The 27,506-nt window shown below is 32.2% G+C and overlaps 1 protein-coding gene across 4 annotated transcripts in view; it reads right to left on the bottom strand.

The window, feature by feature from the left end:
* Positions 1–27,506, bottom strand: part of LOC111418769 (adherens junction formation factor afadin) — a 92,927-nt gene continuing 65,421 nt past the window's right edge. For 2 of the 4 annotated variants that reach the window (XM_071197014.1, XM_071197013.1), the window contains exons 6-13: positions 24,846–25,060; positions 24,267–24,544; positions 23,972–24,115; positions 22,637–23,852; positions 22,261–22,582; positions 11,779–12,160; positions 1,691–3,497; positions 1–1,639 (exon numbers count right to left, since the gene is read on the bottom strand). In XM_071197014.1, coding sequence (XP_071053115.1) covers positions 1,328–1,639; positions 1,691–3,497; positions 11,779–12,160; positions 22,261–22,582; positions 22,637–23,852; positions 23,972–24,115; positions 24,267–24,544; positions 24,846–25,060 — 4,676 coding nt within the window. In that variant the 3' untranslated portion in view covers positions 1–1,327. Of the gene's footprint in view, positions 1,640–1,690; positions 3,498–11,778; positions 12,161–12,392; positions 14,298–22,260; positions 22,583–22,636; positions 23,853–23,971; positions 24,116–24,266; positions 24,545–24,845; positions 25,061–27,506 lie in introns of all 4 variants that reach the window. The other 2 variants (XM_071197016.1, XM_071197015.1) reach the window with 2 other exon arrangements.

Raw genomic sequence — 27,506 nt, 5'->3', positions numbered from 1 at the left:
TTAAGTTCAATTCATTTATTATCGACAATACATAAAATAAAGAAAAAAGATATCTGTAGTATTTCTGATATATAAACTATTTATATATATTTTTATAATTAATTAATCAATTAATCTAAAGTTTAAATACTTTGTCAATTCTAAAGGATAACTACGACATTAGAGTTCTTCATTTATAATTTACAGTATCTATATACACTATGCGATTTCAAAACGATAAAAAAGAATTGAAAATTGAGATTTTCTCCATCCATGTTAAATTCCTCGAAAATGTTACTTAATATTATAAAAACAAAAACTGGAATAATTCCATGTCATATATTGCTGGTAATTAAAAGAAAAGCAAAACTAAGGAATGTTAAGATAAATAATTAAAATTTTACAAAATGTGTTTCAATTGGTCATAAGAAAATAATTAAGGTCGTTAAAGTAACAAAATAGTCAATTAATTATCATAACGTTTTAAAAGATTTTGGTCCATGCGTTTATGTTTCTCTTCAGGCGTTTGTTTAATTAGTATTGCTTCTTCTTTTTAAAGACGTACGTTTTTAAATTCTAACAATTGATAATATATGTATAATAAAAATCCATATTTATAAAATACACATGAAAAATAGGTCTATAACTTTTTTTATATTATATATTACAATATACATATATAGAATAATAATTATTAGCTTTTTCTTTGTTATAACCTTTTTAAAATCTTTAAAATCTCTCTTGTACATTCGTAAAATCTTATCAGATTTTATAATATAATCTTTAAACATAGCAATTTAGTATTTATTCTTTCATTTTAGTTTTAATCAATTTAAGTAGTAATAAGATATGTTTATTAACATTTATAGAGATCACTACTGAATTAATTAATTTTTTTAAATTATTTATACAATATATGTATTGTGTATGTACGTAATTGTTCCTTTAACAGATTTCTTCTTTTTTTTGTTTTTTTTTTTCATCATTCGCCTTAAAATCGTTGTAATAATTATATTATATTAATTTATTTTTCTTCTTAATTGGACGGTTATATACCTAAATAGTAGTTTATATTTTTTATTTAAGAAATTGCTCCAAAGAACAAAGAAGGCTGCATCAGTTGAATCCCTTATGTTTGCTCATTGGTCTCATCAAATCCTGAAAAAAACAGGTCACAGAAAATTCCCATAATTTTTTTTTTCCTATTTTATCTCGACGTCACAAACATTTACAAAACATTTATAAAACATTTACAAACATTCAATCCCCTTTTTTTCTCTTAAGCAGACGAAGACAAAACGGTAAAAAGAAACAATTAAAATAAAAAAAAAGACAAAGAGTAAGAGTCTCAGTGGACTAGGCTCGAGTTTGGCGACGCCAAATTGTCGATCTCGCGCTGCGCCCTCGATATTTTACTTTTGTCTTTCGGCGTACCAGCCTCTCCCGTTTCCATTGCGAACATTTTCATCTTTTCCTTAAATGATAGCTTTTCCGGTATCGGCGCCTGCGCTTTCTGTTGTGCCTGTTCAGCCAAACGACGCGTTCTTGGATCTTTGTACACCTCTTGGGCCCCAATCACACCGGGAGTCGCCGTCGATATCGCACTTTCATTTGGTGTTGTAGGTGATGCCAACATTGTTTCAGCTTGACGAATAAAACTCTAAAAAAGAAAAGTATAAAATAATATCTAATTAATACAAAAACAGCTTACATTTGGATCTTCCCTAATAGTTTCTTCTAATTGCAAAGTTTGCGGTGGTTGAGGAACGGCTGTTGAAGTATCGAAAGACACCCTTTTAGTCACTTCTTTATTCCTCATTGACATAACTGTATAACTAGATCCTCGTTCGGGTGGTGGAGGTGCTTGAGGTTCTTGTTGATGAATTGGGGGTGGAACGTAATTATTGACTTGAGCTACTCCCGGTTTTAAAATTGACGCAGGTGGTTCTTGTTTTTGTGGTGGCGTTGGTAGCACTACACTCGTCGCTTGTTGAACGTTAGAAGAGGTTAAAGCTGAGGATGTAGAAACGACCGGAGGATTTAAAGCCGAACCGGAAGGAACCGGACTTTCTTTCTCTGTATCGTCGTCTTCTTGTTCAGCTTCTTCTAAAGCACGCCTTTGAAAATCTCTTTCCAATTGAAGCACCCGTAGGTGTTCCTCTTGTTGTTGCGTGCGATTTGGCGTCGACATTAATTCTTTAATTTGTTGTTCGCGGAATAAGCGGGCTTGTTCGCGACGAATTTCCGCTTGGCGTTCTTGTTCTTCTCTGGCCCAAGGATCCCCTCGTGATGATTTTGAATGAACTTGTTGTGGAGGTGAGTACAAAGACATTTTTGGTGGTTCTTGACTGCTTGCTGAATATAAAGGATGAGTACTAGTCGGCGGAAGTTCTGGGGGATCATCCATTTTTCGCAATGGTTTCGGCGCAATTGGTGGGTTTTTAACGTAATTTGGTGAAGTTGCGTTTTGATAATAATAATTTTGAGTGGAAAGATTTAAATTTTGCATACTCTGAGTGTTTTGAGCCATTTGAACGTGATGAGGAGGTGACACCACGTAATTATGTACGTTTTGATTTTGATAAAATTGACCGTGTTGCGGATATTGATTACTCCGATTTTGTCTTCTACGGACTTCTTCGCCCATTTCTACTAATTTCGCTTGGCCCCTCATGTTATTACCTTTAGCATCGTTGTTTTGATAAATTTCTTGTTGTTGCCGTGGGGAATCTATTTTATCTTTTATGTTACCACTGCTCGCGTATCGATACATATCGTTACTATTTGCGTATTGTCTCAACATATCTTCACTTTTCGACGTTCTCATTTCGGTATTTCTTGAAAAATCTTCCTGGCGGTTAATCAAGTCTTGCGATTTACTCGGTTGTATTTGCGCTTCTTGAATTCTCACATTATTCGAACTGGGATACCTCATCATTTCCTCGTTGTTTCCGCGTCCCATATCTCTCATCGCAGCTATATGTCTATAATCTTCCCGCAACAACCCGGTATTATATCTATTCATCTCTCGTTGTTGTTGCAAATCGTTTTCGCCATTTGCGTTTATATGCAGTGGTTGCTGAACCGGATAATTAGAATGCGGATACGTTTGATAATTTTTATTATGTTGTTGTTGATCTTCGTACCCACGATAATTATTAATCGATTGATTATCATATTGATACTGATTAGTAGGTACAGCTTTTTGCTGATACGGGTGTTGCTGTTGTTGATGATGATTTTGATACGGCTGTTGATGGTGGTTTTGATACGCTTGCTGTTGTTGTGGGGGGTTATAATTCGGATATTGTTGCTGTTGAGCTATTTGTTGATTTATCGATGGGTACGAACTCGTCCTTTCTTGCGAACTCTTTAAATTCGGTATTGATTGGTGTAAGGGAAGGCGATTCGTTGTTGTATTTGGAACCGTTGAATTTGGATAATAAGCCGAAGCTGGTCTTTGTGTATTTGTTATATTTGATTGAAGAGAATTTTGAGAGCTTCTTAATGCTGAAGTTCTAAACAAAAAATATATTATGTTAATAATAACTAAAAACGTATGCTAATATTTTTAATACGTTTAACTAATCTCTGTACAGATTTCGAAACTGTTACTATAAATTTACTTTTTCTGACGACACTAAATTAAAATAAAATTAGCATGGATACTAACTATTATGAAATGAAGGCAATAACAATAATAAAAGAAATTTTTGTTAAAAACCCATTCAAATGTCATTAAGAAGTGTTTATCAGTGACTATAGTCTTAACTAGATTAACTGTCTAGTTAAAGTTATGATCAATGTTCAATTTGAATCGTTGGAAACACACAAATTGATTTTTTGAAAATTCTGAAAAATATAGACGAAAACGAAATTATGTGAACTAATACCAGATATTTATATACAGGGTGATTCATAAGTAATGGGCCAAATTGTAAATGTACGTTCAGGAGGCCAAAATAATAATATTTTCATTAACAATAATGGGTCTTAGTCTGCTCCTTACTGAGATACAGGATGTTAAACCGAAAAAAATAAAATAGATTTTTGTTAATAGATCAGCTACTTTTCTACATAATGACTCATAGTTGACTTATAGTTTTTGTAAGGGTAAACAATAATGTGTGAGAGGATTTGAGTTAACTCGTAGATGTCGCCACATGCGCCATATGAATTAGATGAAATCAGCTACAAATTTTTTATCACTCATTATTTTACAACATACTTGTTTAATTTGGATAGCCCCATCATTTCTGTAGAAAAAAGCTGTACTTCTTTGATCTTGAAAATATTAAAAAAAAAAAAACAATTAAAAACTCCGCGTCTGGTAAAGGTTGCTTCATCCGTGAAAAGAATGTTATTTAGGAATGTTGGATTATTATTCAATTTTCCTTTTAGCCACTGACAAAATTGAACTCTGATTCGATAATCTGTTGGAAGTAAATTTTGCACAGGTATAAAATGATAGGGATATAAATTTTCCTTGTGTAAAATTCTAGTCACGGATGGTTGGCTTATTCCAGTTGCTGCAGACAATCGACGAGTGCTTATTTCAGAATTTTGCGCAATTCTTACCAAAATTTCATCTTCTTGCTGCGGAGTGATAATCTTAGGACGTCCTGTATGATATTTTGGACGAAATGAACCTGTTTCACCCAATCGATTATAAATATTTTGAAATATCTTCCGGTTTGGCTGCCTTCTGTAAGGGTACATTTCACGATATTTTCTGGATGCTGCTTGCCCAGAAAAACGTTCTTGTGCGTAAACGCATAACATGTCTCTCATTTCTTCGTTTGAAAAGTGATTATGTCTCGGCATTTTGATTTATGTTAGGACAAGAATGAATCAGTTTACTTAACAATAAAATGTTTTAAACTATTCATTAAACGTAAAAGCTCATTGACGTTTCATAATTCATATGGCGCATGTGGCGACATCTACGAGTTAACTCAAATCCTCTCACACATTATTGTTTACCCTTACAAAAACTATAAGTCAACTATGAGTCATTATGTAGAAAAGTAGCTGATCTATTAACAAAAATCTATTTTATTTTTTTCGCTTTAACATCCTGTATCTCAGTAAGGAGCAGACTAAGACCCATTATTGTTAATGAAAATATTATTATTTTGGCCTCCTGAACGTACATTTACAATTTGGCCCATTACTTATGAATCACCCTGTATAGTGGATTCCAGGTACATCGTATAAATCATAGAATAAAAGTTCATAAGTTGGATCGATGTATAAATTTCTTTATTAAATCAGTGCTACATATGTTTCGAATCTAATGATTCTTCTTCTTTGGCACGACTAAAATTTAAGAAAAAACAACAGGAAATGACATATAAGTATTACATAAAGAATTGGAGTTAAAATTATAAAATATACAGGGTGTCTCACGTAACTGGTTCGTTAGAACTTTTTCAGGTTCTACTATTCGTAGAGATTTGAAATTTTGGTAGCATGGGTTGTTCATTCGGAACTTTCGATCTAAAATATTTTCAAGATGGCCGCCACTTTTGGTCTACCGGAAGTAAACCATAACTTCGCTATTTTAAATGGAATGCTATAGTTTTTATTACACCGTTTAATTGTACGTAAAAAATTAGGTTTAACAAATTAACTTTGTTACTCCACAAACTGATCCTGCATATAATCAGACCGTACATAGTACGCTTTTTTGACCAGATTAGAATTCACACATTTTTTGAAGTGTCCTCGTTCCATAGTTTTGATTTCTTCTGGCAACTTGTTGAAAAATTTACCTCCCCAGAAATCAGCATATCTTTTAGTTGCTTCTATCCTATGTAACGGTAATCTCAGTTCATCTTTGCCTCTTGTGCCGTGTGTGTGAAAGTTTGCATTCGCATTAAATTTACTTCTATTGTCATAAACATACATCAAGGTAGCCAAAATGTATGCATTTGATACGGTAAGTATACATTCTGTTGTAAATACATCTTTGCAGCTGTCAGTAGTTTTAATAAGCATAAAGCTCTCACCGCTTTCTTCTGCAAACCAAAAATTCTTCCTAAGGTGAATGACTCCAAACAACTATGCCATATGTTGCAACAACATGAAAATTTGCAAAATGGGCTATTTTGGCCACTTCATGAGTATGTGGATTCCATGTTAATTTGGGATCAAGAGATAAACCCAAAAACTTCACCGCGAGTAAGTTTGAGGGTAATTTCATATCAATGACAATTGATTCTGTATAATTTTCATTTAGTTTCAGGCAGTTGTTCGTGAATCCCTCCTTTGATTGAGTTAAAGCAGCGGAGGACTTTAAAGGTAGTAATGGCTGATCAGAATCTTTTATTAATACGGAAGTGTCATCTGCGTAAATATTTATATCCTCACGAACATTAAACGGTAGATCATTAATGTATGTTAAGAATAACAAAGGATCCACTTTATTAGTTTAGAGGTTCCAGACGTATTATTTTCCCAAAAAACATATTGCTGCCTACCCACAAGATATGATCTAAGGAGATTTAGTTCTTGGCCTCTAATACCATTAAAGTATAATTTTCTCAATATTATATCGTGACTCACCGTATCAAACGCTTTACTTGAAACAAGAAAAGATCCCATATGGCTTTGATTTCATTATTATCATTTAAAATATATTTATCAACGGTTCGTTTCTTATTTTGGATAGTCATGTTCATACATTCTTTTTTATATTTCTTATAAAAGTGTAACACTTATAAAAGTACAACTTTGCACCTAACCGAACATGGAATACAGATGAAACAGGTATTACCACTGTTCTGCAGGCACCAAAAGTTACTGCTGAAACAGGTGCCAAAAGTGTTGGGCAATGTGTATCAGGTGAAAGATGTGTTTTAGTCACTATGTGCGGTACAATTTCGGCTACTGGAAATGCAATCCCACCAATGTACATATTTCCGCAAGTTCGAATGCAGGACCGGTATTTATGCGGTGCAGTTCCTGGAGCTATTGGATACGCAGAAAAATCGGGTTGGATGTCTGCTAACTTATTTTTAAAGTTATTAGAACACATTCATGCAGTTCTCAAACCAATCCTATTTTACTGTTGATGGACAATCACGGGACGCATGTGTTTTTGGATGCTATATCTTATGCCCGAGACAACGGTATCGTTTTATTGTCATTTCCTCCACACTGTACACACCGCATGCAACACTTAGATAGAGGGATGGATATGGTCCGTTCAAGGCAAGATGCAAAGTGTCCTTTAACGATTTTATATTATCGAATCCTGGGAAACCAATAACAATATACGACATAGGAAGACTGACTGCAGAGCTATTTTTGCAAAGTTTTTCACCTACAAACATAATCAGCATCTTTTACTACATCTTTTACTACAGATCGGCCTCTGGAAAGTTTTAATGAGATTATTGCTGATATACAAACTCCAAGTACTTCTGTTAACAACTCGGTGAAGAAAGCATCTTAAGCAGTTACTTCCGTGGATCGTGCTCCAACTGTATTAGAACAACCTGCCTTTACAAATGTTGAAGAAATAAACAGGAATCCTGATATTTTTAAAGCAGCTACCAAACCAAAAGTGAACATAATATCTGTAATTAAAGTATCTGATGTCAGACCATTTCCTAAGGCGACCCCATGAAAAGTAAGCGCAAAATGTCGGTTGGGAAAGTCAAGAATCTATACTAGTACACCTGAGAAAACAAGAATTGAAAAGCTAGCTGAAGCTAGGAAATTGAAATTACAAAAAACACAGGAGAAACAAAAACTGACTGCCTTAGGTTTAGGCACAAGAGCAAAAAAAAAACAGAATCAAAGAAAACAACCGGTGCAAAAATCAGGGGGAAAAGGTAGAAAGAAACATAATAAATGTGACACCACATCATCAGACTCTGACGCCGATTTTTCTGAAAAGGTTATCAAGAAAAGTTAAAGTGGCTGGGACTCTGATTCGGATTTGGATTTTAAGGACGACGAAGACATTAATACTCTTCTAGATGAAGAAAAGATCTCTTCTGGAGGTTATTTGTTGGTCCGTTTTGCGACGAAAAAAAGGTCATTATATTATGTTGGAAAAGTAGAAGCATGTGAAAACGAGGAGCACGTTGTTAAATTCTTTCGCAAAACCACGCACGGTTTTTGCTTTCCATAATACGAAGATATTTCTACCGTTTCCAGAGATGACATTGTGGATAAACTTCCAAGCCCAAGCGTCCGACCAGGAATATCAAGAATGACATCGTTTTTGCAGTTTAGTGTGAATTTCTTTGTTTACAATGTTCATAAAGTGTTACAATTAATTGAATTAATTTTAAATTTCGTAAATAATTGAAATAGGACATATGGAATACGTTAGATGGATAACCGATCTGTTGTCTTAAATCAAGTCTGCGACCTCTTTGCCCAATATATAAACTATTGCATTCTTTTCTTTAATCTTCCCTTAACATCCATAGAATTTGATATTATAATCAAAAATTCGCCTGAATATGATGACGATGACATTAGAAGTGATCTAATAACTTAAAAAAAAAAACAGGAAAAAAATAAAAATAAACATCCTCATGATAAAATACAACTTGGACAGTCATTCCAACATTATGAAACAATCAAATCTATTAAAAATAAAATCGGACATAATAATGCAGTTTTCATAAAAGCAGATAAAGGGGCGGGTATTGCAATCATTGATAAAAATACATATATACACAAAACAGAACAATTCATGAAAGATGATAACTACGTTAAATTAAATAAATCCGTTAGATTCGATCATTAGAAAAACGAAAGAAATTATAAACAAAAACAAAGAAACACTTATAAAATTTTCTCCTAACCTAAATATAAAACCTGATCGGATAAATAACTTTTTCAGTTCATATTTCATAAATATGAACCCAAAACTTTAATCTTTACCTAAATTGCAGCCTATTCGTCCTATTACCGCTTTCAATAATTCACCAACATCTAAACTGGCCAAGTTTATGCTCAACATTTTTCAAATGATAGACTTTAAACCTAAATTTTCCATATCAAATTCCTTGGAATTCATTCAAAACACTAAAAATCTTAATTCAGCAAATAAAATGTTTTTATCCTTTGATGTTACAAACTTATACGCCAATGTACCTATAGATATAACTCTAAAACTAGCAAGTAACCTGTTCGATAGTCATTTCAAAGATAATAATATAACCTCACAACTTAATAATATTTTAAAACATATAGTCACACAAAACTACTGCACTTTTAACGATAACTTTTATAAGATTAATGAAGGTTTACCAATGGGGATGCCCTTATCTCGAATTTTAGCAGAAATCTACCTTGATTAATCGAAAATAATTATATAATATCTAATAATAATCCTTACAACAATAATATCATAAAATGGATAAGATATGTAGATGACATCTTTATAATATGGGAAATTAACAATGCAGACTTAGATCTTTTTCATGAGTACCTTAATAATATTCATAAAAATTTAAAGTTCACGGTGGAAAAAGAAATCAATAAGGAACTAAACTTTTTAGACCTAAAGTTGACTAATGACGATGATAAATTGAAATATGATGTATTTAGAAAACAAACAACAGTTCCTACAATTATTCCTGAAGATTTTGCATATCCTTTTCCCAAAAAATAGCAAGTTTCCGTTATTTAATTAATAGAGCTCTGGATTACCCATTGTCAAAAGAAAATCGTGTTAAAGAACTCAATTCAAGTTAAAGAACAATATAATTAAAACCTTTTAAATAAGATTACAATAACTAAGGATGTTTTATATACTAAACCCTTAAAGAATAACATTTACAAACCTATTACTTTTAATGATACTTCTCAACAAGTCCATAAGATCCTTGCTAAATATGGTATAACATTGGCTTATAATAATAGAAGAACAATTCTAAACTTGTTATCAAATCATCATTTAAAACATAATAAATATTATCTCCAAGATTCTGGAGTTTATAAAGTTAATTGTAAAGAATGCAATAGTTTATATATTGGGCAAACAGGTCGTAGACTTGATTTAAGACTACTGGAACATAAAACAAAAATGAATTCTAACATATTCAAACACAGTCAATTAACTGATCATATTATCGACTTCAATAACACGAAATTGTTACATAAATGCGAGAAAGGGTTTAAACTGGATCTTTTGGAAACATTTGAAATCGATAAACATAGGAGAAATAAAAGAATAAATCTTCTCAACGATCAAGTTGATACTTTTTACACCCCATTATACTCCTTCCTATCAAAAAGCAAGAAAAGAAAAACTAAACAAATAAGATAAAAATTTTCCGATTTTACCATCGCTTTATTTATCCGATGTTAATATGTAACCGGTTTATTCAGGTGGTGTACTTACTTTCATAGTAAAATTTCCATTATTGTGTGCTGTGTTCGTCTTGTTGTACGTTTCATTTTAATTTGTAACATATTTATTTAATTTTAACATTTTACCATAGTTTATTTATTTAAATTTTAATATTCAATGTGTTATTTTTATAAAATTCAACGTTAGCATTTTCTTCATTTATGACGTAAGTTATATAATTTTTATAACGAAATTAGATTTTGATGTGATTTTTTTTTATTTTCGCTTGCAAAGATTTTGGCTGATTATGACCTTTATGTGTCGAAACCGGTTCCAATAAATATTTAAAATATAAGCAAGTAAGAAGTTTTTTATATTTTTATATGTGTATATACATATACATTTTTCCATATACAGAGTGAGTTTTTTTCCATGTTTAGTATAGAGATCTTGAAAACTAGCGGAGATAGAGAGACGATTAAATAGGGAAAGAATTGCAGATTCATGAACTCAATTTAATGAGCTTTTTGTTTTTTGGATAAAATGTATGGCTAACTCGACATCTCGAAAAAACCGTTTTTTTGTTATATCGTTAGATACCTTTGGCTCCGCTATTATTGATTTTAGGAAAAATGTGTAAAGGAAAAATTTGTTGGGTATTACATGGTATTAATAAAGCAGTCTAACTGATTTCTTTATTTAAGCAATAATTTTTGAGTTATGACACAAACTTGTAATTTTTCTAATGGAAACTATAGTTGGGCATGACTTTATAAAAAAGACCTTTTCTCAACGATTGTAATGTAATGATATACCACTTGACATAGATATTTTTTTAATAAATAAATTATAGCCATTTAGTCTTTTAATTGAAAAACTGTTCAGGTAGTATGCTATGGAAACAATTGATAGATACGTTTGGTTATGACAGCTTAAGGCAAACGTATGTTTCGTTTAGTTTAACGTTGATTGAGGTTTTGTAAATTATAATCAATATGAATGTTTCTGATCAATAAAAGCGTGATATCATTGAGTGTTACATTTTATGCTATAAAAAGCTGCAGAACAGTATTTTGAACAATATTTTGATCGCCGCCAGCCTTCTCTACCTACTTTTAAGAGGCTGATAATTTGGGCGAGTATGGTTCTTTCTGTAAACCAACTAAAGATGCACACAGAAGTAAATCTATTAGCACGAATCCATCAAGATGCATCGGTTTCAATACAAGTTGCATTTGAAGCAGGCACGTCACAACTCCGCTAGTTTTCGAGATCTCTATACTAAACATGAAAAAAAACTCAACCTGTATAATATAACTTGCAACATGGATACAATCAATAAATATGCACCTTATAGATTCCTCTGTGGTTAATCTCGTTTTATATTCTTACATGTTTTACTTTCATTTAAGCTATCCTCATTGTTTCATCACATTTCTAAAGCTAAGTAAAAATAATATATAAAGATTTCAACTTACCTATCTCCTAATTGTTGACTACCTTGCGGAATTTTATTCCTATAAACACTTAAATTCTGATAAAATCCACCATCCTGTTGAAGTAAATTATGCGTAGATCGGCTTCTAAGATTATTAACACCAGCGGGGCCGCCACCGTTTTGCCCAACGCTAAGCGTTTGAGGAGCGGTACCGTTGTTGTTAGCGTTATTAATGCTGTTATTTGATGAAGTTCGACTGTAACCGGGATTGAAGACGTCATGGTGATTAGTTGCGCCGCGAGTTGGTTGTTCCGCAGCATTCGGAGAGATGTGATGTAGAGCCGGAACGGACTTTGATGACGGTATTGTCCTTTCCGCGTCCACTCGCGAGGGTAAATCACGTTCAGACATTCGACGTGGACCTAAAAAATCACGAGAATTTATAACAAACCATATAAAGGTATAAATTTAAATTAATAAGAAGCAAATTAAGAACGATGAATGCAAATAAATTTAAATCTAAAATAAAAGTAACTAAAACTATATACATGTATAAATTTAACAGGGTTAATAACATATTTTTACAATAAGAAATAAAAAGAAAAATAATATAAATCGGGATGAATTAAAAGAAAATGCGACGTTTTCATTCACATTGATTACCAATGTAAACGTCGTCAAATGAAGCGTACTTTGTGCCAGCGGACTCCTCCAAGCTGCCTTTAGCGGAGACGTCGGCACAGCTCCTTGTCATTCGTCTCGAAGAATCGTCGTGGCTCTTCAAAATGGGACACGTCACATTAGCGTTTTTACAACATTTCTTAATCACCCTTTGACGATTTTTAATATCCGAACAACTTTTCCATGTTTTTGGATAAATTTTTGTTTTTAGAACGATCGTTTTTGCTTTATTTTTGCGTTTCGGTGATTCATTTGCAAACGTTTTAAACATTTCAATTGGTTTGCGAACGATGTACGATTCAGGAAACTTTTTTTTATTAGTATTAGAAATATCGGAAAGTCTTTCGAGGCTTCCGTAACGAATTAAAGTCTTTTGGAACGACGACGGTTGTTTCGTCGAATTTGTTTCAATAATTTCGCTGTAACGACGCGGCGTTTGCCGTAAAAAAATTGGTCCTTGTTTTTGTAATTGGTCGTTTAAAGTTTCGTCACTCGATTTTAAAATTCCTTTCAGTTTTTTTGGTGTTGTAGAGGTTATTTCTTTATTATCTAAAGTCATTTGGTTATTTTTTAAATATTGAGCTTCTTTACAAGTTACGTTTTGATTTTTTTCTGTTTTTTGAAAATTTTCTTTGATGTTATTAATTATATTTTGTTTTGGTCCCGAAAAATCAAAGTAATTTGAGTTAAAAATACAATTCCTATATTGACATTTGTGCATTATATCCAAATTATCAACGTTTTGATTCGTTTTACTAACATCGTTGTCACTTTTATATTTTGCAACGTAAATTAAGTTATCCCTTATCAATTTATTCCTTGTACCCGGTGATAAATCAGGCGCGGAATGATATTGTTTATCAATTTTCTTCAAGTTACAATTATAAAACTTTTTATAATCGTCTGAAGATAAATTCCTTTGCTTCTTCTTCACGTTCTCATTATCTTCCTTTTTAAAATCTTTGCAATAATCGCAATCCTCAAACAAATTTTCTCGTGAAAATCTCACCGATTTTTTATTATTTTCTTTGTATTTTTCTTTTTCAAGATCTAATTCTTCAGGATTAATCCCTTCCGATCCATTAACGCTCCAATCTTGCAACAACCTCGCCAAATAATTCATTTCCCTTTCTGTTAAATCTGAATTTAACTCCCTAGCACTTTGACTCCACTTTTTGTTATCACCCAAATTTTCTTCAATTATCTTTTCATTTAAATTCGGAACACTAACAGCGTTGGAAATATTATTACAAATTTTCTCTTTACCATATTCAAAGCTATCAATTAAATCCCTAACATGACCCTGTCTTATTTCATCCGGTGATTTCCAATATTTCTGCTTTATCTCAGCGTTAATAATACTTAAATCCAACGTCGATTCATTAATAACGGTGTTAATACTCGACGTGGAACTGGAAAGGTCTTGCAAAGACCCGGAAATCTGCTTTAAACGTTTACTATTATTTCCGATCGTTAAATAAGCATCTCCGGCATCAAAAAATTCAGCATCACTACTTTGATCATCGTTTGCTATATCCAAAGAATAACTTTTTTGTTGGTAAAAATTCTTTTTGTTACTTCGCGGAATTTCATAACCCAACGGTTTGAATTCATCTTCGTACTCAAATGTGACATCCTTCGGATCAGGATCGCTAAAATCGGTTATTTGGAGCTTAAATTCCGGCTCGTCGCTGGAACTTTCGATTTCTATTCGGGGAATTGTTAATTTTCGTGTTTCCGTTTTATAAAGGTTATCATCCGAGTTGAAGAAAACGTTATTTTTCGGTTTTGTCACGGGGGGAGTGTAGATTCTGTATTGAGAGGGGTCATCGTAAAGATATTCTTGAGAACCATATGGATAATCCATAAAATCCGAGGCTGCTTGTACATAAGTAATAAAAAAAAAATTGGATTTTCTAGCAATACAAAAGTTGATTTAAAGTTAATTAAAATCTATAAAAATCAACCTAGATTTTTTACATTTTGGTACAAACTTATTAAGTATGAGTTATTTATTAAATTTATTTTTATTGAATTTTCTGAACCATTTTAACAATAATAATAAACAGATTATAAGTAAATAAACAAGGTGTAAATTAAGTACTCAATGATAAGATTTTTTTGCACTTAAACTAAGAAAATTTTCAAAATGAAATTTCAAACAATGCAGAATTTCCAAAAGAATATTATCAATTAAGTTTGGTCTAAAGAGCCAGTGCGGAAACAGGGCACTTTCAAGTGATTATAACAAACAACTTAATAAATTAAATAGTACCAACACTTAAAGCACGAGAGCTTTTAAAAGTTCATTTTTGCAAAAGAGATATTAGCTCTTATTGGAATACTAGTGCTGATGGCTAGTAAGATAACGTTCTGATTTGATGATAAATCTATATACATTCAGTTATATAGTTATTGGGAATTCAAAAGAAATCGTAATAGAATTTATGAACAAACCCAAGGTCATGGTGGCACGTTGAGATACCACCATGATCTTGGGACTGAGCCTACAGTTTATGACATGTTCGATATGCTCGCCATCAATGGCTAAAATGTAATGCAGAGGAACAGCAATAGTGCAAATCTTGTTTAAGTGTCAAGACTTCCTGAATAACTATTTTCAACTAAGCGATGGCTTCCGGATTATTTGCGAACCTTTGCTTTATTATTGCTCCACAAAAATGAGTCACAAAAGATAATCAAGAGGGTATGGTGGCCAAGCTTCCCATTCAATTGGTTTGTAGCTATCCGAAACCCAGACTGAGTTGTCCAAAGTGCTTTTCTAGGATTAGGATAAAATAGTCTTTTGTTCTGATGAGGTTGTGTTCCTGCTTGCATGAACCACCTCTTTTCAAAATTTCGGACACTTTAGATAAGAGGAATAAGAATATTTGCTAAAATTTTCACAAATAAAGTTATCGTGCTTTCAATTAATATCGCACTGCTTTTTCCACTACTTGGCTTGCACACCAAATGGTTATATCTATTTGAGTTGGATAGAAGACTTTTCAATTCTTAAATATATCTACAATAGTGTTAGCAAAATAATAAATGTTGTTCAATGGCAACGGTGCTTAGCATTTTGTAACAAAAGAGCTTTAACTCTTGAAAAATAGTCTCTCAGTTGATCTAACCTGTTAGGAAGTACATCTAATCTATATCTTTAAGTGATGTGTCCACTGATATTGTATGATTTAGGCTATCTAGATCATTTTCAACGAAAAATGAACAACAATATGAGCACCCATGCTCAAAAAAAATCAACATGTCCTGAATCAAACGCCAAGTTTTAACCGTATCTTGCTAATCATTCAAAAGTTATCAAGTTTTCTTTTTCATATAGTTTCCTATAGTCTTATTGTATCAAAAATATAATACTCATTAATGATATGGATACTAACACAAGTTTGTCCATCTCCTAAACGACGAATGGCAAAATTATCTTGTGCAAAATGTGATAACAATTATGGTGCCTTTGTGCCTCTTGCATATAAAGTAACCTGGTTCTTATAAAAATGTGTTCATTTTTAAGTACGTTTGAAGATGAAATCATATTTAATAGACTATATACGACATAAGATACATTACTATTTTAGTAAACTATGGTATATTGTTATATAAAACAAACATAGAGTTATATAAAATCACTAATTATTATCATTCTTTATTAAGTCTAATCTTTACGTGCAAAAAATTCATCAAGGAAAGGAAGGTCCTTTACTAGGAAAGCACTGCCGTTGAAAAATATGTGTAAATATTTAATCTGTGATGAAAATTTTCGAAATATGGAATCCATAACAAAGAGTAGACTTGCCTCATTATCTAGTTTTTTCGTAAATTATCGCGGTAAATCTTCAATTGGAATTGAAGGTAAAGAAAAATTATGCTTATAGTCTGAAAATACATTTTTTTGCATTCATATAATGAACATTTTGTTCTGTATCATGCGTTTATCGATCTTGAATTTATTTTTATTTCTATAGGAAGTTCACGTACAACATGTATCAAATTGTGCCAACTTGTTTATTTTTATCACCTATACGCCATACACATGAAGTAAATAACTGTGAAACAAACTTCAAACCAAATATTCTTTTTCCTTGACGGGTTAGATAAAATCAATCGAAAATATAGTTGCCGAAGACCTACTAGATAATAGCCATTTACATTTTTAAAATTGAATTATTTGGATATGGTAATATAGTATGTAATTAAGTAGTAACTGAAAGCACTCCTGATTGTGCTAAAAATAAATAATCTATTCGTTGTTAGCTAATAGATAAAGATAGATAATAGATAAAGAAAAATTTAAAAAAAAAAAACATGTCAATCATTGAGAAAAGACCATATTGAGCCAGGTAGGTAATAAAAATTCATTCGGTACTCCAAAATATCTGTTCAAAACATGTTGCAACTGTTTCAAAATTTTTATAAAAATTAAAAGTTTATGCTACCGAGTGTGATTCGTTGGAAGAGTTACGCCAGCGCATTATAGATGAATGCAGGATAATAACTCCTGAAATGTTGGAAAATGTTAGGCAAAAATTTGAATAAAATTTATACACTTGCATGGATATTATATTTTAGCGTCAAAAGTTTTTTTTCAGCTCGTTTTCAATGGGCCACTCTGTATAACCTTCAAAAACAAAAATACGCGCAAGAGATGGAAGAATTTTCTGACTCGCTTAGATATCAAACATCATATATATACTATCTCCTATATCGCTGACTCCCTATCTAAGCAATGAGTGGCGAGCGTTTCCATCAAAAGAAGACGGAATGATATATGTTTTGTCTTTGTCGTGCCCCCATGTCGCGAAGGCGATTGCACGAATCGTAAATTTTAAAGAGTTTGAAATGCTTCGCGCGTATTTTATGCAGCTTTGAAATGCAATTATTGTAGATAATTGACTTTAATTATAAATTATCATAGATGCATCAAATAAATTAGAATATATGTACTTTTGTGTGAAATTGACGTTGAATATTGCTTTAAATATCAACTTTATGTAGGTTGTTCATTAAACATTATATTCTTTAAAATTAAATTAATACATATATACATAGTAATTATTAAAAATGTGTACCAAAATATAGTTATTAATTTTTAACATAATTTGTGAGTTCACGCCCTTTAATGAAGTTGTTACATTAATTAAAGATATAAAATATGTACTTAGGGTACTTTCTATTTAATGTACATAATATTCTATCATAAAATTTTCATCATATCGATGTAATTATTAATTAAATTTTTAAGAAAAATGTTTCAAGAAAAGGAGGGCTTTAAATTCTTTTTTATTACACTGAGATCGTTCCTTCTACCTGCTCAACCAATTTTTAGGCCCCAAAAATATCTTTTAACAAATTTTCTTCACTTTCTTAACAAATAATAATTACATTTTAAATTGCTAAGTCCTAAAATATGTTAATAATTATGTTATTATACACATGAAACCTATAATATACATAACTAAATATTTAGATTTTAGGTTATGTTTATGTTAAACATTTATTTGGTGATTTATAAACATCAAGGTCATCAGCTGCTATTAATTTTTAATTCACCGTCCAATAAGATAAAAGCGTACTCACCACGTGTTCACGCATTTCTCTGAGTAGACGGGGGCACGACAGAGACAGATATATATATATATATCTGCACTCTAGTGTTTACACTCTTTTGCTGCCTTAGTCAGCGATATAGGAGATAGTATATATATGTCAAACATCTACCAGCAAATTCTAGATCCGCTAAATAGGCCTATACAGATTCCGGGTATCCTGATTGAAAAGATGGTTAATCAGTTAGTATCGTTAATGATAAAACAACACTAAGTGATGTAGAAGGCGAATTGACATTTTCGTGGAAATCTTGAAGAGGTCTCGGATAACATTAATATTATCCTAAAATATCCGGTTTTGTTAACACTACCAATAAGATAATCAAAATTAGAAAATACTGGTGTTCTGAATAGCGAGTATGTAATTTGTTTTGAATCTTTTAACATAACTTCATTAACTCCACTAAATTACTAAGACACATACAGGAAAATCATAGTGAGCATAAAGACAAACCTATAGAAATTCTATAGGTTTGTTTTTGCAAAAGCGGTTTTCAAATAAATTAGCTACCCTATAACTATGTGTAATAATAATATAAAGATGACCACTTTCAAATAATACTCCACATATGAGAAATTCTCATAATTCCGTAACAAATCGAAGTTATGAAATACCAAAAAGCGAAAATACAGTAAGAAACCTAATTGTGAATTTCAGTAATGAGAAAAAGAAAAGTATTAAAGATTACTTAAAAAACTTACAAAATCTGGCATATGGTTTTCCATTACAATCGATGACTGGACTAATTGCAATTCACAAAGATACTTAAATATAACACTGCACACAATGGAAGACAGTTATAAGTTATTAGTTACATTTTGAGAGAAGTGGGTACTGAAAAATTCTTTGTTATAGTAACCGACAATGCCAGTGCAATAGTCAAAGAAGAAATATACTTCGTGAAAAGTACAAACATATTTCTGTTTAAGGATATATTGCTCATACGCTAAATTTGTTAATTGGAGACATTTCAAAAATGAAAACCATGTCTATTATTATGGAAGATGTTAAGGCTGTCATCAAAGAAATTAACAATTATCACATTTTATTGGCTACTTTCAAAAAAATGCAAACTGAAAGAAATGACACCAAAGTAGTCATTTCCTTAAAATTACCTGTGAAAACACGATGGGGATCAATTATTCATAGTTTAGAACAGTGGTTTTCCTACCTTTTCATGGTGGTGGAACACTTTTCACAGTAATAAAAAATAGCTGAACACCATCTTTAGTTAGAAAGGCTAAGAGTACCCATTAATGGATGGAAAATAACTAACTATTTGTTCATGTAATAAAGATAAATGTTCTGATATTATAGAATTAATTTCGGTTGCATCTTCACTTGAAATTAATGAAAACATATTAACTGTCCTTTTTTTTAATATTCGATTATTCCAAAATAAAATTTTGTTCTGGAATGTTAGCAATTTATCAGTGCAAGTTAAAATATTTTCGTTTCTTCCTTGCATACTTAACAGTGTTGATACCACTGTTCAAGTAATTAGAAATATCAGCTAAATACGCAAGTTTAGCACATTCTTACATCCTTTTTGAAAAAAAGTCAAGAGCTCATTTCTCAGTTCCTAAACCCGAGTCAGCACTTTACCTCTTGATAACCATCTTACTTTGGTGTGTAAAAGCAAGCATTTCTATTTCGATTCCATGGAATTGCAAAGTTGTTTAAATAGACGGACACCAATTGCTTTAACACTAACTTTAGATTTGTTGATAATGTTTTGGAAACCAATGCTTCTCTATGTAAGAAACAATACGTGTATATAATGTTAACATTTCTTTTCTTAACGAGGCCACAGAATCCTTTGATAGAGCCTATCATAAATGGAGCTCCATCCGTGCAAATTCCTACGCACTTACATCAATAGATTTGTCAATCTGCAACCCAAAACTTCTTTCGGATGCTAATTTAGTAGAAACTTGTTTTTATAGATAGATATAGATATCTTGTGACATACGTTCAATGCTTCTCTTGACTGTATCATCCGAAAGAGGAATTGAATCTTTACAATTTCCAAACACGCAAGTAAAATAACAGTTTCTGCTGAATTATACGGTTTCTTCTTGAGCGCGATTAGTTCCGCTACTTTATACGACGCTATTTGGGCCTTGTCGGAAAGTGTAACTGTCTTCTGAAAATGTTTTGCTTGTTCTTTATTTGCTTCTAATAATCTTTTAAAATACTCCTTATTTTTAGATGATAAATTACCATTGCACTATTTGCAAGTTGTTCTCCACATACAATACATTTTGGTATCTAGGAGTCTTTAGTTCCAGACCAGGTAAATCCAAAATTCAAATATTCATCCAAATATTGTCGTGTGGTCGATTTTTTGGTATGTTTTGGTTCATTCGTTGGTTAAATGTTTCCACCACTACAGCTTGAACTTGATTCTTTATTAGTTTTACTAAATTTTCGTTTAAGAAAGTTTTTTCCATATGCATGCAAATACAATAAGTGACTCCGTCGCGTCGGTTGTGCTGGGCAAATTGGCTACCGATAGACGGGCGCGTCCTTATCGGTGCATTATAATTATTTATTATTATTTTATGAATTATTTCGCGGAACAGCGATTGAGAACCACTGGTTCAGAAAGTCTTCTTGATACACAATATGCATTAAGAACATTAGCAGTTTGTGAAACAGTAGAAGATATACTCAGTAAACGAGTTGGAAAGTTGATATTGGATGAGGAAATTTTTTGGATAAAAGTTTCAAACTTTTATCACCTAATAAACCTTATTATTAAATACATAACGTAACTGGAAGGATATAAACCAAGGTTAAGCCAACTAGCTGAATGCTTTTATGAGTTGGAAAGTCATTTTGAAACCACTTTCCTCAAGCCCTTTGCTTAACCAAGAGGAAAGAAAAGTAAAAAACTTTTTAGTTAAAAGAAAGCAAATGGCAATAAATCTAATTTATCTTGTTGCAAATATTTCTAAATCCAAATTTTAATGAAATTCATCTTAACAGAGAAGAACAAATACAAGGAACAGAGTTTATAGACAATATGGCTACTGTAAGAAGCTTATATGAGTCTGCAGAGGTAATGGCAGAATTGGCCCTTTATTATGTTTGCCCCATATGTTTTAAAATCCGTGGAACAGTTACATCCCTTTTTATGGTGGAAGGGGACTTCTTTTGGGTCGACATTAAGTAAAGTAACGGGCAAGATACTAAGTATACCTGCGTGGAGTGCAGCAAGAAAAAGAAGCTTCAGCACCTACAGGTTTATTCACACCGCGAAAAAAATCGGCTTACGGCTGAACGAGCTCGTAAAGTAACTTTCATTGCTCATAATTTTAAATTATTAAATTCTGCCACCAATATGGAGGTTAATGAAGAAAATGAAGACTTTTCTGATATTGAAGTGATTGAATGTAGTGATTTAGAAACTTTGCAAGGGCTGTCTGAAAATTTATTAGATTCGAACTAATAATATATTCTAAACATCATAAATAAGTCCTCCATAGTAATTAATCCCATAAATATGAACCAATTTGCCAATCTATATAAAATATTCTCATTTTTTTTTTCGAGAATTTTCCATCTCTAGTTTAAACTGAGCCATACATGATTAAAATCGTGCATGCAATATCTCCTGAACAAACGATAATTGAACACGATTTTTTAAAGTTATAAAAACAATGTTATAAAGTGTTATAAAAATTAATATCTGAAAAACGAAAAGATATTTTACAACACGGTTTTCTTCATTGAAAAGCTCACAGCTTTCATTGTAAGTAGTGATAATTTGGTAACGATATATGAAAAATTCAATTTTCTACGATTTTTTAAATATTGAACCGATAAAAATGTGTATAGTAATAATTAATAATATTAAAAAAATCTTCTCCCTGCACCAACACATAAATTCAAACAACACATAGCAAAAATCAAGGTAAAGTTTCATAAAATATTTTCTTAAAATTGCAAATATTAATTAATCTAGAATTTTTTATATAAAAATTATGTTGTAATCCGAGGCTGCTATACATAAGTAATACAAAAATTGGACCTTTCTAGCAATACAGTTTAATCTAACAAAAAATTACTGTAAAAATAATTTTTGCTTACGGTGGCATTTACATGAACATTTCTTCTTTTTCGCTTTGTTTTATTAAACAAAAAGAAGAAGAAAGTTAATTTTAAGTTTAATTTTCAATTTTATATTTTTAAGCTTGTTTTTAATTCTTACCTCTATGTGGCGTTGGACTTGGTTGTTGCAACAACGTCGCTAATCCGTGATAAACCGCACCGCCTTTAGCAACATCCAAAGTAACCACACTTCCAGTTCTCACAAGAAATTCTGCGGCCTTTTCCTGAGTAATTCCCAACAAAGATTGACCGTCCACCGATAAAAGTTGATCGCCAGCTGCTAACCTCCCATCCCTATCCGCTGCCCCGCCAGGAACTACCGACTTGATGTAAATCCCTAACCTTTCTTGTCCAGCCCCTTTCGCCGCTACAATTGATAATCCCATACCACCACCAGCCTTATGTAATCTTATCGTTTGGATCTGCCAAAAAATATTAAACATCAAATTGTAATTTTATTTGTTTTGATTATTTACCTCCGGTGTATGTGATGCACTTAAAGCAGAAGGTGGTCTTGGTGCAGTCATATAAACAGTCCAATGTCCTGAACTAGTTGGTTGTGCAGCTAATCGACATAACCCAGACGCTTGCAATGGATGTAAAAAATCAGCAAGTCCAGGTGGAACTCCTTGAACGACATCGCAACTAAACCCGTCATCAGGTAAAAGTAATTGAAGTGGTGGAGCGGAATCTTCGTGTAATTTCACTTCCCTTCCTTCAGCTCTCGCCAGTTCATCGGCAACTCCTTCCGCCGCGCGAGCTGCATGTTCCAAAAGGGGAGGAGGAGCAACTTGTTCGCCAGGTTCACCTTTGTATTGCGTTAAAAGCGCGCGAAGTTGCAACGAATTTAATTTAAAACATGCAGCGCTTAACGTGGCTAATTCGTCCGCTGAGGATTTCGGAGCTTGTAAAAGATGTGCGCACTGGACTATTTTAGCTAGATGACATTCCGCAGCTAATTCTAAACCTTGCGATTCGGCCCAAGCTTGTAAATTCCGTAATCGATTAAAAAGTCTTGTTCCAAACGATCTCGTACACAATTGTGAATTATTAATAATCGTCGACAAACTTCTGGCGGAGATCCAATGAAACAGCTGGGAAAACAATTGTATCGTCAATGCAGCGTTTACTCTACACTTCCTCAACAAGTTCATCGCGTTACTCAATACGTTAATAATCTCTCTAGGATGATCTTCTTGCGTTTCAGCCATCATCAAACCGCCCATAACCGAATTTAACTCGTCCGTAAGACACGCGACTAAATTTCTAAACCCCAATTGTACCGAATCAGCCAAAGTATCTTGAGCTTGCATCGAAAAAGCGCTCACATGTCTATCGGATTTTAAAAAATGTAATAACTCGCTCGCGTTTGCCAACCAAAAAGCTTGCGAAACGCTTTCTGTGCTTCGATCTTGCACGGTGTGTCGTACCAATTTAGCAGCGTGTTGAAGGAGTAATGTAAGTTTTTGGGCTCGTTCTGTAGGTGTTAATTCCGGTCTGTAGTGAGTCGACGCTCGGTATCTTGCACAAAGATATAAAGTATATGCGGGGGCTAAACGGAAAGTAGGCGTCGTTACATCCAAGTGGGTAATAACTCGCGCCAAAAAAAGTTCTTGGGGTTCTTCCGGAAATTCGAGAACCGCGGGAAGGATTGGATCATGACCTCTTGGATATCTGTCCATACCTCCAACTCTGCAAGTAAAAAATGAGATTTAAAGATGAAGATGTAATAAAAAAGAAAAAGAAATAATCGAAGATAATAATAATAAGATAAGAATGTATGCGTTTTTTTTTTGTAAGAGGAAACAAACCTATTTTCTGATGATGAACCAAGTGACCGATTATCTTCTCTAGGTCCGCTCGCGGTCGAAACCGTTTCAACATTTCCTTCAAGGTCAAAAGTGGTCTCAAAATTTTCCCTGTTATGGTCGATGGGGCTAAGAGCTCTTGGCGACCTAAGCGATTTCGATGAACGCAAAATAAATTGGGAAAATTAGCAAATCAAATCCAAAATAACAACCAAAAAAATAATCATTCCAAAAAAAGCTTAATAATCAAAATTAGCGAATGAACATTCAAAATTAACAAGGCAAAATAAAAATTTACCTGTCGTATATTCGAGTGTTATCGACGAATCCCGGATGTCGAGATCTATCCTCTTGTGAAGGATCTAAAAACCGATAAGTGTTACTGTTCCCAAATTTAATAAGGCTTCCATGTGCGAGTATCGTCGTTTGGTGAATCCTCTGTCCGTTTACGTAAGTGTGGGCATCTGCGTGACATGGCGTTAACGATGTTACCCCATCTGTATTTGTTATAACGCAGTGTCTTGGTTGGATGTGGGGTCCATATAATTGTAAAGCAATTCCATTTGCCGAACCGACCTAAGACATATATTTATGTAGGTATATAAAAAATAATACAGAAATTGTTTTAATTCAAAGCGAATTCATTATTAAAACGAGTATCGAGTGGGTTGAGTAAAAGTTTTCTTCGTATTCGTACTATTTGTAGTCGTCCTCTCGGAATATCTGAATGCAATTAACTGTTATTCCCGTGAGAAACGAACGTACGTGGTACGTTTTAGAAAACGTTCTTCAATCCACCTTCTTAGGCGGATTACGAAAACCCAGCCGTTTTAAAAATCCCCCTTATAATATTATTCAAATACTTTGCAATCTTTACCTCCATCACATCGTTATTCAATCGAACGGTCCTTGCGGTATCCCCGGGAAGTGGTGCTGATCCATCCGGTCCCAACTCGACCAAAATGGGAATGGAATCCCCTCGAATGTCCCCCCTTGGATTGCCGGCGTTCGCCCCGAGGGCGCCCGGTTTCTTTTTTCGTTTCCTTGGGGCGCAATCGGCCGGCCGACGTCTTACATGAAACATTATCGAACCTAAAAGGAAATAGAAAAAGCTCATTAAAGTATTGCAGATATAAAATTAATTACGGTAAAATCTCGATATAACGGATTAATACGGAAAAGGGAGTGAAATTTTTAATTTAGACTTTAAACTGTTTGAATGAATAATTTTAATGCACACAAATTTGAACAGTTATCCACAACGTTGTGTTCTTTATTAGTTAATTCTATTTTTAGCTCAATAAAAATATAAAACAATCTAGCGCTGAAAACAAATAAAACTAGAGCTTACACTTTAAAACATTCTGAAATTTTTTGGTTCTAGAATTTTTGTTACTTAAATTCTGCTATACGATGTTTTTACAAAATGTGAAATTGGATAATATGATCCAATACAAAACAATTCTTTTGTATCGGAAAATTTAGAAATTTAAGAAATCATATCTCAAGAATCGATTGAGATGTTGCAATAAGCTAAAATGTATTTTTAAGCAAACTTAATCTAGTTTCAGTGTCCCTAAAATTATTTCTTAGTTCCTATAAATCTCTTTGTTATAGCTCTTTATGCACAATGACGTATATTGAAGAATTATCGAGATTCTATCGAAAAAGCGAGAAATTTTAAAAATATCTCAAGAACCGATTGAGATATTGCAATGACATAAAATGGATTTTGAAGCAAATTTAATCTAGTTTTAGTGTGCCTAAAATTATTTCTTAGATTCTATAAATCTCTTTGTTATGGTTCTTTATGCACTACAATGCATATTGAAGAATTATCGAAATTGTATCGAAAAAGCGAAAAATTAAAAAAATCGTATCTCAAGAACCGATTGAGATATTGCAATTAGTTATAATGGATTTTAAAGCAAATTTAATCTAGTTTTAGTGGGCCTAAATTCATTTCTTAGTTTCTATAAATCTCTTTGTTGTGGATCTTTATGCACAATGACGCATACTGAAGAATTATCGAGATTGTATCGAAAAAGCAAAATATTTCAAAAATTGTATCTCAAGAACCGATTGAGATATTGCAATGAGATAAAATGGATTTTAAAGCAAATTTGGTCTAGTTTTACTGTGCCTAAATTAATTTCTTAGTTTCTATAAATCTCATTGTTATGGTTCTTTATGCACAATAATGCATATTGAAGAATTATCGAAATTGTATCGAAAAAGAGAAAAATTAAAAAAAACGTATCTCAAGAACCGATTGAGATATTGCAATTAGTTATAATGGATTTTAAAGCAAATTTAATCTAGTTTTAGTGGGCCTAAATTCATTTCTTAGTTTCTATAAATCTCTTTGTTGTGGATCTTTATGCACAATGACGTATATTGAAAAATTATCGAGATTCTATCGAAAAAGCAAAATATTTCAAAAATTGTATCTCAAGAACCGATTGAGATATTGCAATGAGATAAAATGGATTTTAAAGCAAATTTAGTCTAGTTTTACTGTGCCTAAATTAATTTCTTAGTTTCTATAAATCTCATTGTTATGGTTCTTTATGCACAATAATACATATTGAATAATTAACGAAATTGTATCGAAAAAGCGAATAATTTAAAAAATTGCATCTCAAGAACCGATTAAGATATTGTAATGAGATAAAATGAATTTTGGAGCAAATTTAATCTAGTTTCAGTGTCCCTAAAATAATTTCTTAGTTTTTATAAATCCCTTTGTTATGGATCTTTATGCATAATGATGTATATTGAAGAATTATTGTGATTGTATCGAAAAAACGAGAAATTTAAAAAATCGTATCTCAAGAACCGATTGAGATATTGCAATAAGATAAATTGAATTTTGAAGCAAATTTAATCTAGGTTAGTGTGCCTAAAATTATTTCTTAGTTTCTATAAATCTCTTTGTTATGGATCTTTATGCACAATGATGTACATTGAAGAATTATCGAGATTGTATCGAAAAAGCGAAAAATTTTAAAAATCGTATCTCAAGAACCGATTGTGATATTGTAATGAGATAAAATGGATTTTGAAGCGAATTTAATCTAGTTTTAGTGTGCTTAAAATTATTTCTTAGTTTCTATAAATCCCTTTGTTATGGCTCTTTATGCATAATGAGGTATATTGAAGAATTATCGTGATGTTATCGAAAAAAACGAGAAATTAAAAAAATCGTATCTCAAGAACCGATTGAGATATTACGATGAGATAAAATGGATTTTGAAGCAAATTTAATCTAGTTTTAGTGTGCCTATAATAATTTCTTAATTTCTATAAATCTCATTGTTATGGTTCTTTATGCACAATAATAGATATTGCAGAATTAACGAAATTGTATCAAAAAAGAGAAAAATTTTAAAAATCGTATCTCAAGAACCGATTGAGATATTGCAATGAGATAAAATGGATTTTGAAACAAATTTAATCTAGTTTTAGTATGCTTAAAGTTATTACTTAATTTCTATAAATCTCTTTGTTATGGTTCTTTACACACAATGATGCATAC

This window comes from Onthophagus taurus, chromosome 6, assembly GCF_036711975.1.
Source record: "Onthophagus taurus isolate NC chromosome 6, IU_Otau_3.0, whole genome shotgun sequence".
NCBI classification, from domain to species: Eukaryota; Metazoa; Arthropoda; class Insecta; order Coleoptera; family Scarabaeidae; genus Onthophagus; species Onthophagus taurus.
This window is presented reverse-complemented; position numbering and strand designations above follow the sequence as displayed.